At 41.8% G+C, this 12,222-nt stretch overlaps 1 protein-coding gene across 5 annotated transcripts in view; it reads left to right on the top strand.

Moving 5' to 3' along the window:
- Window positions 1-868: 868 nt before the first annotated feature.
- ASH2L (ASH2 like, histone lysine methyltransferase complex subunit) overlaps window positions 869-12,222 on the top strand; it is a 29,673-nt gene continuing 18,319 nt past the window's right edge. For 2 of the 5 annotated variants that reach the window (XM_032328977.1, XM_032328976.1), the window contains exons 1-7: window positions 869-1,098; window positions 1,761-1,827; window positions 1,935-2,086; window positions 6,041-6,129; window positions 6,400-6,494; window positions 10,276-10,371; window positions 11,004-11,099. In XM_032328977.1, the coding sequence (XP_032184868.1) occupies window positions 911-1,098; window positions 1,761-1,827; window positions 1,935-2,086; window positions 6,041-6,129; window positions 6,400-6,494; window positions 10,276-10,371; window positions 11,004-11,099 (783 nt within the window). In that variant the 5' untranslated portion in view covers window positions 869-910. Of the gene's footprint in view, window positions 1,099-1,208; window positions 1,343-1,760; window positions 1,828-1,934; window positions 2,087-6,040; window positions 6,130-6,399; window positions 6,495-10,275; window positions 10,372-11,003; window positions 11,100-12,222 lie in introns of those variants that run through there. The other 3 variants (XM_032328978.1, XM_032328979.1, XM_032328980.1) reach the window with 3 other exon arrangements.

The raw sequence follows: 12,222 nt of genomic DNA, 5'->3' as shown, positions 1-12,222 counted from the left end.
GTGGGAGGAAAGAGTGTCCTTAGGCAACTTTGTAAAAATCAGGATGTACACACTGATTTCCTGAAGACTGTCCTAGCCTGAATACTTCATGAGGTTAGTATTCTCGAGTCGGAAGACCACGGCGCTGAATGATTCTACTCCAGTGATTTCACCCACCAATACTCCTGTGGATTCCTCACGTTCTTACCTTTTGGTCGATACCTGTTCCTTTCTCCAAGGCCAATCTTTCAACCAGTAAGTCCTTAAGCACCTGACTGCCTAATTTGGGCTTCCTTTTCCTTCTCTTACACTATTAAGCGGCTGGCAGCTTCCAGAACACACACTGCTGCTTACCTCTACCGCCTGGATATTCCAACCACATCCCATCTCCGCTCCTCGCCTGTACAGCGGGGGCTCTGCATTCACAGTCTAGGCTAGATGGCCACTTGAAAACGTGCTCGAAGTGGCCGATCTCAAGGGCAGTTCAGCGAACTGCGTCTGGAGCGGGGCACTGAGCGCTAGCTAGCGTTTGCAGAAGACGTTTCCCACATTTCATGGTGAGGAATGTTTGCATACCACAACCTTCAGAGTCCGTAGGTACCCAGCGCTCTCAAAGCGCCTAGTCTGCGCGGTGATTTCCAGTGCTGGCTACGAAAACGCAGCGTCCAGCCCTGAAATGAAGCGAGTCCTAGAGGAAACGCACTCCTACGCCTCCCCGCCGACCAGCCCAGAGCAGCCCCAAGCGATCCAACCCCGAGACCCCGCCCGCCTCCGCCTGCCCGCCCCACCTTAAAGTGGGCCCGGAGTGCCCGTTCTTCAGACAAGCGGTGGACCCATCAAGAGCCTTTACTGTTTGAAGATTAGAAAGCCTGGCAGCAACTCACGCGAGACAGAGATAGTATTCTCGCGAGAACTCTGGGAGGCGGCAGTGATGGCGGCGGCGGGAACCGGACCCGGACCGGGAGTGGATGCAGGACCCGGCCCAGCAGCGGCCGCAAATGCAACAGCGGCGGAAGAAGGGGAGACAAAACCGGTGGTAGCGGTGGCAACTGCCCCGGCTGGAGAGGGGACATCTGTTGCTCCAGTAGCGGAACCCGGTTCTGGAGAGGCAGAAAGCGGGTAAGACATCCTGTGGCCCGAGGCAGACACAGGGCGGGAGGCCCTCCCCTCTTGGAATCCGGCGGCTCCCAGGAGCCCTCCTGCCCGCCGTCTCCGAACCTAGGCCCAGCAGCCAACGGCTCGCCCTGCCCCCTCCAGGACTGTAGTCCCGCCCGCTGCTTGGCCCGTCCCCTTGGCCCTCCCCTCTGAACTGTGTCTGAAACTACGCCCCTTTTAGCACCTTTCGGGGTTTGTGAGAGTCAAGGTTCTTGTTCTCTATCCTGCTTTTGCATCCTAACAGGGGGCTCGTAGCTCTGTCTTCTAGCAGGAACCCCTCAAATATCCTAGGGAAAAAACCACTTTGCATTGCCGGACTGGAAGAAGTAACGGTTCTTCTGAAAACAGTGGGAGAGCTGCACCCCTGCGAACCTTCCCCAGGACCAGTTCCATCCCATGTAGTTTTGCCTGTAAGGGCGGACCAGGCTTCCCTGTGCCCCATGGGCCTGCGTCTGTCTAGGCCGTGTTCTTCCTAACCCGGGGCAGCCAGGCTGAGAACAGGCTTAGTTGAAAAAGCTGTAGAAGTGTGACGTTCAGCTAGACTTGGATCATTACCTTTGGGAATACGCGTTTTGAGGTTTGTTTCTCCTGAAAATTCTTACTTGAGTGCTTCCGTTATTTCGTAGGGATGCAAATTCAGTCGATGTAGGTGGTGGTTTGGAGACAGAATCCTCTAATGGAAAAGATACACTAGTAAGTATTTATTTTTGGATGTCTGCAAGGCAAAATAGGTTTTACATTTTTAAGTGAGTCAGAAATACAATTGGATCAACTAACTTGATTTTCTGATTGCTCTGTGGACACAGGAAGGTGCTGGGGATACTTCAGAGGTGATGGATACCCAGGCGGGCTCGGTGGATGAAGAGAATGGCCGACAGCTGGGGGAGGTAGAGCTGCAGTGTGGGATATGTACAAAATGGTTCACAGCGGACACCTTTGGCATAGATACTTCGTGAGTATTTTTTGGTAATCTGTAAGAATCGCCCTGTAAAATAAATCTCAGCATGTTCAACACCTGAATCATAGTTTGTGAGCAAATATAAAAGCACATTATTTTCTGTGTCTTCTAACCCCTGTTCAGTGAGTAGTAGGATTTGAATCAGAAATTGTTTTAGTAACCTGAGCGTGTTTTCTACCTGTTGAGGGCCCAGACCTAGTAGGTGCAGTGATAGATATTGTCCTTGTTTGGAGCTTACAATCTGGTTAGGAGACAAAGCTGTGCAATTATGAAGCACTATATAAATATGGGACAGTATCATTTAAATGTTGTGTTGGGTATTATGGATTTTGGGGAAAGGGTTGGTGTCTATGGTAGACAAAGTCTGTTGTCAAAAATTTGAGATGACCAGTGCCTCTTCATGCTTGAGCCATTCTTTTTATCCTTTTGGCTTCTAACTCACTCTCTTTAAGTATCCGATGTTCACTCCTCAGCATATTTCCAATTTCCTCTTCTAATGAATCAAAATCATTTTATGATTGATTGGGAATAAAAGGCTTTGTGCTTTATTCTCAACAGCAAGTCAACAGCAAGTGCTCAATATTGACTTTGTCTATGGAAATAATTGTATTGCTGGCTCTCTGTTGTTCCTTATGGTTCAGGTTATGCAAGTAAATTTAGATTGTTTCAAGGCTGCATTATTAAGTCTGAAATTCTTCCTCAGTGGGTGGGTTTGCAAAGAAATATCATCCCTTAATAATTTATTTTATGTTTTCTAGTTAAAAACTTATAGTGGGTTTTGGAAATGCTAATGTTTAATTAACATGTGACTGGTGATCTAAAATAGAATGTTTAAAAAAGAGAAAATACTGGGGCGCCTGGGTGGCTCAGTGGGTTAAAGCCTCTGCCTTCGGCTCAGGTCATGATCCCAGGGTCCTGGGATCGAGCCCCGCATTGGGCTCTCTGCTCAGCTGGGAGCCTGCTTCCTCCTCTCTCTCTCTCTCTGCCTGCCTCTCAGCCTACTTGTGGTCTCTGTCTGTCAAATAAATAAAAAAAAAAAATTAAAAAAAAATACTAAAGGATCTGGAGGAAAGAATTGATCTTGGTAGAAGGATCTGTAGGGAAAATATACAACATAAGCTAAGCTTGTCATTTAGACAAGACCTAAAATTGGGCCCCTTTGGCGAAGAAGAGTTTACTTGGATAGACAAAGCCTAGGAAATTTGGGCGCCTGGGTGGCTTAGTGGGTTTTGCCTCTGCCTTCAGCTCAGGTCATGATCTCAGGATCCTGGGATCGTGTCCCGTATCTGGCTCTCTGCTCGGCAAGGAGCCTGTCCCCACCACCACCCCACCGCCGCCTCCCTCTCTGCCTACTTGTGATCTCTCTTTGTGTGTCAAATAAATAAATAAATAATCTTTTTTTAAAAAGCCTAGGAAATTTACCAGAGAGAGAACTTGGGGTGCTCTAGGGAAGAATCAAAGCACAGTTTGGAGTTTTGGTAGGAACCAGTACCTGAAATTGAGAAGTTACACCTGAAGCCCAATTAGGTGGGACAGATTATCTTTCACAGCTGAGGTGGAGGAAGTGAGCTAGCAGGGTTGGAAAAAGGCAGCTATAAACACCAGATTATATTTGAATTAAATAATGACTGCCTACATATCTCTAGTTTGAGGCTTTGCTCTCTGTAGGTGATTTTATCACAGGGGGCTGTTGAACAGAAAGGTTTCGAGAGCAAGGTAAAGGCAAGGGAACTCAATTTTACATTCACAATAACGTCTCTTAATTTCTTGAATGGTGGCAATAGACACACACTCGGGAAGCTTCTCTTTGAGCATAACTTAAGCAAGTTTCAGCTGAGTCCAAGATAAACTTTTTTTTTTTTTTTTTAATAAACCTGCTTTTGATTTCTTCTCTTACAACTTGAACTAGTCTTGTATTTTTCTGTTACATTCTCCTTTTTAAGACTAATGTCTCCCTGTACTCTACTTCCAGTCATTGGATACAGTCACCACCACTTCTCCTTCTCCAATGCATTGATTCCTCAGTTATATCCTCAGCATCCACCATTTTTTTTAAAATGTTATTTATTTGACAGACAGAGATCACCAAGTAGGCAGAGAGGCAGGCAGAGGGCAGGGTTGGGGGTGAGGTGCGGAAGCAGGCTCCCTGGGATCATGACCTGAGCCGAAGGCAAAGGCTTTAACCCATTGAGCCACTCAGGTGCCCCAGCACCACCATTTTTTAACTCTTTTTCCCTCCACTGGCATCTTTCTCTCTGCCTCTAAACAGATGGTCTTCTCTTGTCCCCAAACTCTCCTTTAAGAAGATTTCATCCTTGTGATAAAAGCACCCTTAGTAATAAGAACTCCTTTCACTCCACAACCCGCACCACCCCCACTCTATTAGTCACCAAGCTTTACCAGTTTTTTCTCTTACAAGCTTGTCCTTTCTGTTTTTATTTATTTCACCCTAGGTGAGGCCGAGGCCTTCTTTACCTTCTGCTGGAACAGACAAAAAAACATCTTACATACATTTGCTTTTTCTAATCTCTTCCTTTGGACCCATCCTGTTATGAAACTTGGATTTTTAACCACGTCATTTCCCCCTCAAGGAATTCCCATTACCCACAGAAAAAAATCCAACTCCACCTGAGTCCTTGGACTCCTTACCTTTTAAGGCTTACCTTTTTTTTTTTTTTTTTAAAAAAAACCATATCCCTGACAGATCCCCTCTCTAGGACAAATTTGTTTACAGCAGTTTGCCTCTCTGCCCACTGGTTGGCCCTTTCTCATCTCTATACATAGTTCACCTAGAGAAAAGAAAACGGACTCATCTTCCCAAATCCAGTTCGTAATTTATATCCTCCAAAAATGTTTTCTAACTCTTAAATGTGAAGTTCCTACCTGTATCCTTAAAACTCTTATAAGACTAATTATCATCTGTGGGATTCTTTTGGTGATGAGACAAGTAATGTTTTGTGACCTATGTGTTTTCCTGAATAATGATGTACATTTTTAAAAAGATTTTATGTATTTATTGTAGGGGGAGAGCAGTGGGGAGGGGCTGAGGGAGAGGATGGCGGGGGAGAGAATCTCAAGAAGATTGTGCAGTCGCGTGAAGCCCAATGCAGAGCTCGATCTCCTGACCCCCATGAGATCAGGACTTGAGCCAAAATTGAGAGTTGGACACCCAACCAGCTGAGCCACCCAGGCACTACCATTATTTACATTTTTAATTAATCTTGTCATAATTTCTGTTTGCCTTTTCCAATGGTGTTATTGGCAGTTTAAGTAAATATTTAAGTGTTTAAACATAGTTTGTGTATAGACATTTATAAAGCTGTTTATATTTAAATATAATTTACATACAAATATTTAAATATAAATATATTTAAAGAGACTGCTTTGCCTTCTTCCACAACTGGCCTGACATACTCTTTTCAGGTACTCAAATTCTATAATAAACTAGCTTGGACAAGGTCCCAGAGAGAAACTTCCTGGTGCTGAATTATCTGCTATGGTACATAATGTCTTATTAAATTTCTGTAACAGAAAAATCCAGGTAGGGACACCTGGAGTGGCTCAGTCGGTTAAGCATCTGCCTTCAGCTCAGGTCATGATCCCAGGGTCCTGGGTCCAAGCCCTTGTTGGGCTCCCTGCTCAGCGGGAAGCCTGCTTCTCCCTGGGCCTTCAGCTCCCCCTGCTGGTGCTTATGCATGTGCATACTCTAGATCATTCTGACAAATAAAACCTTTCTATAGAAAAAGAAAAATCCAGGTATTTGTAAAAATACAAGCCCTCTTTTGGCTTTGATGACTTTTTTAAGTTTTACTAGTACATTAATATATCGTTATTACCTTACTTTCACGGTGGGGAGAGGAGGATCCTTGTTGATTCTGTTGATTTACTCCTCAAAAGGAAATATGTGTTGAGAAGTTCACTAATCTGTTTAATCTGGCTGTTCTGCAGATCCTGTCTACCTTTCATGACCAACTATAGTTTTCACTGCAATGTGTGCCATCATAGTGGAAATACCTATTTCCTCCGGAAACAAGCAAGTAAGAACAAACTATGGAGTGCAGCAAAATTGTCCTCTGATGAGCTGCAAAAGAAAAGGGATTTGGATGTAGCAGAATCAGGAAGCCTCTGCCTGGTAGCTAGTAGAAGTTCGGGTTTAGCTCCAAATAATGGCTATTGTCCATTTCAGATCAATGATGACTCTACTTTTTGCTGCTGTAATTTGTTAGTTTGTGGACCACCTAGTTGAATATTCTTTTGGTAATAGGGATATAATACTGTAGATAACTTTTTTTTGTTGTTTTTGCTAGACTTGAAGGAAATGTGCCTTAGTGCTTTGGCCAACCTAACATGGCAGTCCCGAACACAGGATGAGCATCCGAAAACCATGTTCTCCAAAGATAAGGTAGAGAAGAAATTAATGTAATTGCAATTATGCCCAAGAATCCGGTGGAACTTCTAAATATACTTCTCAACAATAAGTACTTTCCCCACAATTTTTATGAATATATGACGGTAGATTCATTGGTTATATGTTACATATTTTATGTGATTTACTAACTTCTTAGTATGTACACAGTATGTCACTTGGCTTAGCTATTAGTTGGGTGAATCCTTAAATAGTTTTGGTTGGCTTTATAAGTAACAATAATCAGATCTTGCGGTGGACCTTCTCAGCAGCTCAGTTTATCTGTTTTTGTAGATAGCTATTACAGATTTTTGTCAGAGGGAAGGGGTTGAGTTTATATAAACGAATTATCCTTCATTATTAAACTGCCAAACCACATTACCAAAGTCAGGAATCAAAATTAGATGATTAGCCCATTCATGAGTCTTTCCTTCTGTGAGTCACGGTAAGAAAATAAGAAAATTAAGTAAATTTTAGAACAGTGGAGTTTACATTGTGCCTAGTGTACATTTATACCTACCTTTCATTTAAAACTGAAACAAAAATTTCACCAAACAGTGCTTACTCTCCAGTCTTTTCCCTCTGCACTGTTATTTTCTATTCTAGTCCATGCTAGTTTTGACCTACAGAATTGATTTTATAACCTGTTAATTGATTGCAATCTACTGTTTGAAAGACACTGGTATGGGTGTCTGGTGATACTAGTATGGCTGGGATCAGACCTGCAAGGGATTTTCTCCTGAATAGAAGAGAGAACGTAGTCCCGCAGGCTGGAGTAGTCAGCAGACGGCCCCTTCACTTTCTTTTTGTTCCTGCATTCGAGATGTGCTGTGATCAGGTTTGGATTTTTTCTTACTTTTTCCCCCAAATTATTATTTAGGATTTTCAAACATTTAGAAAAATTCAGATAGTACAGATAGTACAGATAGTTTATTCTTTACCTAGATTTACGGGTTGTTAATACTTTACGGCATTTGCTTTATTGCCCAGTGTCTCTATTTTCTCTCTAAGCTATATGAGACTACATTGAACGCTATACCCAGTATTCTCTCATAACCACAATACAGTGATCATACTCAGAAAATTTAATGCTGTTGTAATACTACTGTCTAATATATGTAGTTTTTATTTTTTAAATAAAGTATATAATTTTATTTTTTCACTGCTATTCTTAAATCCCTCATAGCTTTTTCCTCCATCCAGGATCCAGGCATGGATCACACATTACATTTAGATGTAATGTGTCTCTTTCTCACTCTCTCTTTTTTTTTTTTTTTTAAAGTAGGGCTGCACGCCCAACATGGGGCTGGAACTCAACAACCCTGAGATCACATGCTCTCCCTACTGAGCCAGTCAGGTGTCCCTGTAGTGTCTTTTTTGTCTTTAAAACAGTTCCCAAATTAATTTTACTTTGTTTTTTTGGTCTGCTGTGGTGTACAGTTATTTATTGATTTGCTTATTTACAAAGTTTATATATTTTATTTAAGTAGTGGCTACACCCAATGTGGGGCTCCAGTTTACGACCCTGAGATTAAGAGTAGCACGCTCCTCCCCCTGAGCCAGCCAGGCGCCGAGGTCCACTGTGGCATGAAAATTTTGAGGAGCCTAGACGGTTGTTTGGCATGATGCTCCTCAATATGCATTTATCTGATTGTTTCCTCATGGTTGAGCTTTTTGTTTGTTTGTTTGTTTGTTTTAGAGACGGAGGGGAGGAGAGGGGCAGCGGGAGAAGGAGAGAAAGAATCTCAGGCAGACTCCACATCCAGTGCAGAGCCCAGTGCTGGGCTCGATCTCACAACCCTGAGATCATGACCTAAGCCAAAATTAAGAGTCAGATGCCTAATCGACTGAGCCACCCAGGTGCCCCTCTGGTTAAACATTTTTGGCAAGAATATTATGTAGATAGTGTATAGTTTTCCTTGTGTCACATCAAGAGGCATAAAATATTAGTTTGTTTTATTAGAAGTAGTCCTAAATTTGATTACTTAGGTAGAGAGGAGGTATCACCAGATTTCTCCATTGTAAAGGGGCATTTTCTGTTTGTAATTACTAAGCATTCTGTGTGTTGATGCAGTGAGATTGTGTTACCATCTTGTTCAAACCCTTTCAAGCTGTGGTTTTAGCAACCACCTATTATCCTAGCCTGAATCAGGTTAATAGAGTGATCATTATGAAAAAGAATACATTTATTCATTTATTTTTTGCAGTTATTTCTGTCCACCTTTTTTTTTAAAGTATCCCTGTGGATTTGTGGATTTTTATACTCTGTTACTAGATTTCTCATAAATGGTGCTCAAATTTGACCAGTGTAGCCCCATTTAGGCTGACTCCTGATACTTTGTGATATGTTCCTATCCGTTTTTGAACTCTTCCTTACTTTCTGGACCAGCAGAATATTCTAGACTTCCTTTCGACTTTCCTTGATTGAACCTGGGTTCCTTTTATTTTATTGGTTATTTATTTTAAAGATACTATTTTTAAGTAATCTCTACACCCAACATATGGGGCTTGAATTTACAATTACAAGCTGAAGAGCCACACACACTACCAACCGAGCCAGCCAGGCACCCCAATCCTGGTTTCTTTTGGTAAAGATTTGGTATTCATGGAACTGACTAGTGGAGGATATTAGTGGTAGACTCTGACTCTGGTGGACTCTGGGAGAATGATGAGAGTAGGGGAAGGTTGATGTCAGAAGAGCAAGCTCTGATATTTTTTCAGTCACACCAGCAAGAACTGGTGAGGATGATAATCAAAGCAGCAGGGATAGAACGGAGGCCAGATTGGTGAGAAATTTCTGAAATCTGAACAGGCATTTGGTGTTGGTTTAGATGTGAAAGGCGTACACAAGAGAAGAATCCAAGATGGCTCCATGGGTTCTAGCTTGTGATTCTAGGTGATAGGTGATTCTGAGCATTAAGAGCAAGAACAGAAATCAGCATGGGGCACCTGGGTGGCTCAGTGGGTTAAGCCTCTGCCTTCAGCTCAGGTCATGATCTCAGGGCCCTAGGATTGAGTACGGCATAGGGCACTCTGCTCGGCAGGGAGCCTGCTTCCCCCTCTCTCTCTCTGCCTGCCTCTCTGCCTACTTGTGATTTCTGTCAAATAAACAAAAAAATCTTTAAAAAAAAAAAAAAGAAAGAAAAGGAATAGAAATCAAAGCAGATTTGTGAGGTAGGATACAAAGTTTAGTATTTTTGTTTTGTTTTGTTTTGTTTTGTTTTAGAGGGTGGGAGTGAAGTGTAGAGGAAGAGAGAGAGAATCTTAAACAGCCTCCACACCCTGGAGCCAGATGCAAGGCTCGATCTCATGGCCCTGAGATCATGACCTGAGCTGAAACCAAGAGTCCGATGCTTAACCAACTGAGCCACCGAGGCGCCCCCTGCCCCCGCCAAAGTTTAGTTTTCTTTACAAGAAGTTTTAAGTACCTGTGGGGTGGCCACATAGGGATGTCAGAAACAGGTAGGAATAGGAACTCGGGGGAGAGAATGATTTGGGAATCATTGTCCAGATGGCACCCAAGAGAATGGAGTAGATCTTTTCTTCCAACTGGATTGTAAGCCCTATGTAGTTAAGGTTTGTATATACTTACTGGAAATTCCTCACAATCTATGTGTTTGCATGCAATTATGTATTTATTTAATCATGAGAAGACTAAACATTGGATTTTTCTCTCAATTCTGACAAGGTCTTTGAAAAAGCTGCAGTTTTCTTTCCTTTTTTGTATGACTTTGAAAGCAACTATAGAAATCTTAATATATTCTGTTTTAAAAATTAGGATATCATACCATTTATTGATAAATACTGGGAGTGCATGACGACCAGACAGAGACCTGGGAAAATGACTTGGCCAAATAACATTGTTAAGACAATGGTGAGTAGACTAAAATGATTAGACTCGACATTTTGAAAGTCAGTGTTCTTTGTAAGAATTAAATTTGTTTTAGTCTCACTGAAATGTGATGACTAAGAAAATGAGAACAACTTAGTTTTAAATGTTGGAGAGTAAGGTATCACTAATTGTAAATTTTAACAGGTTTCACACGTCACAAATTGTGTCTAAAGTGAATATCACCCTGGTTGCTTTATACATGACACTGAAACCTTTGTCCATTGTACTTTTGCAAGTATAATTTTATATTGACATTGCAGACTATTTTTTCCTTTGCTTTAAAAACAAAAACAAATAACACTGTTCTAAACATTATTGTCCTTAGAATTAAAGAGAGCACCTGGGGAGAAGCCAACAGCAAGCTGTTAGCAGTGCTTATCTCTGTGAGGTGGAGGGATAGGTGAGGATCCCGAAGGACTTTGGCTCTCATTTTTTCAAGTTTCTCTGTTTGAATTTTTGGATGGTCATGTATTAATTTTCTAATCAGAGGGAAAAGCAATACTGTCATTTTGGGAGATTACACTTAGGAATTGGAGTTGCTGGTTGATCATCCATTCAGTACTACTTTGAAGAATAAAATTTTCCAGTAACGCTAAAATACTGCTTCCTTTCAGAGTAAAGAAAGAGATGTATTTTTAGTAAAGGAACATCCTGATCCCGGGAGTAAGGACCCAGAAGAAGATTACCCCAAATTTGGACTTTTGGATCAGGTACTTTGTACTCCCCTTGTGATCTGGAGACAGAGAATTAGGTTCTGTTAACATTTGTCTGTTTGCCACTGCCATTAAAGACTTCTAACATGGTGGGCTCCAAATGAAGGGTCATTGCTGTGTGCAAAAAGAAAGAGCCCTCACCTTAAACCAGGAGTGTGGCGTTTTAGTTCTGGCTCTTCCCCTCCATGTTACAACTTTATGCATATTCTTTTTATCTTTTTTAATGTTAATTTCCTCCCTTATAAATGGGCTGTGCCAAGTTGTTTCTAATTTTCTTTCCATCTCAAAGTTTACTCTTAAAAACATTTGTTATTCATTGGGGAGGGTATGTGCTTTGGTGAGTGCTGTGAAGTGTGTAAACCTGGTGATTCACAGACCTGTACCCCTGGGGATAAAAATATATGTTTATAAAAAATAAAAAATTAAAAAAATTAAAAAAAAAAAACATTTGTTATTATAAAGAAAAAATTTGTTGTGAATTAGAATTTGTGTTGTGTATCTAGCATAACATGAGGAAAAAGAAAATTTCCACTCGTTCAATGGCAAGTAGGTCAGGAGGCCAAATCTTCCAGCTGTCCCTTAAAATGTTTGACCTGCACCATTGAAAATTCAAGGTTTCACATAGAAATGTTACTGTACAAGGGCCCACTGCCCAATGATGCACAGAAAGGCAAACACTGACGCCAGTTTTGTAAAGAAAAAGGGTTTCCAAGCAAGGAGACGGGAGAAAATTTCTCAGATCTGCCTTCTCGAAGGATGGGGCTAGGGTATATTTAACCATAAGGAGACAGGATGTCATGAGGTGGCATGTAGGTTGAATAGAATATGCTGATTGGATATAGGGACAAAAGGAGATGTCTTCCTTTCTGAGTGTGAGCATTCAGGAATCAAGCCTCTTTATGGGACACGTGCTCAAAAAATGGCAGCATAATGTTGGGGGGGTTGGGCGGGTGTCCTTATCGAGGTTACTGTTGTTTACTCTTGGTCCCTTCTGCGAAGTTGCAGCAATTACTTATTTGTTCCATTCTTAGCTAGTCTTGACCTTGGTCAGTCACCTTCTGCAAAATCGGTTCATCAATCAATCAGGTTAGCCAGAGTTTTCTTAAGGTAGGTGAGTAAA

This window comes from Mustela erminea, chromosome 21 (assembly GCF_009829155.1).
Source record: "Mustela erminea isolate mMusErm1 chromosome 21, mMusErm1.Pri, whole genome shotgun sequence".
NCBI lineage: Eukaryota > Metazoa > Chordata > Mammalia > Carnivora > Mustelidae > Mustela > Mustela erminea.
This window is presented reverse-complemented; position numbering and strand designations above follow the sequence as displayed.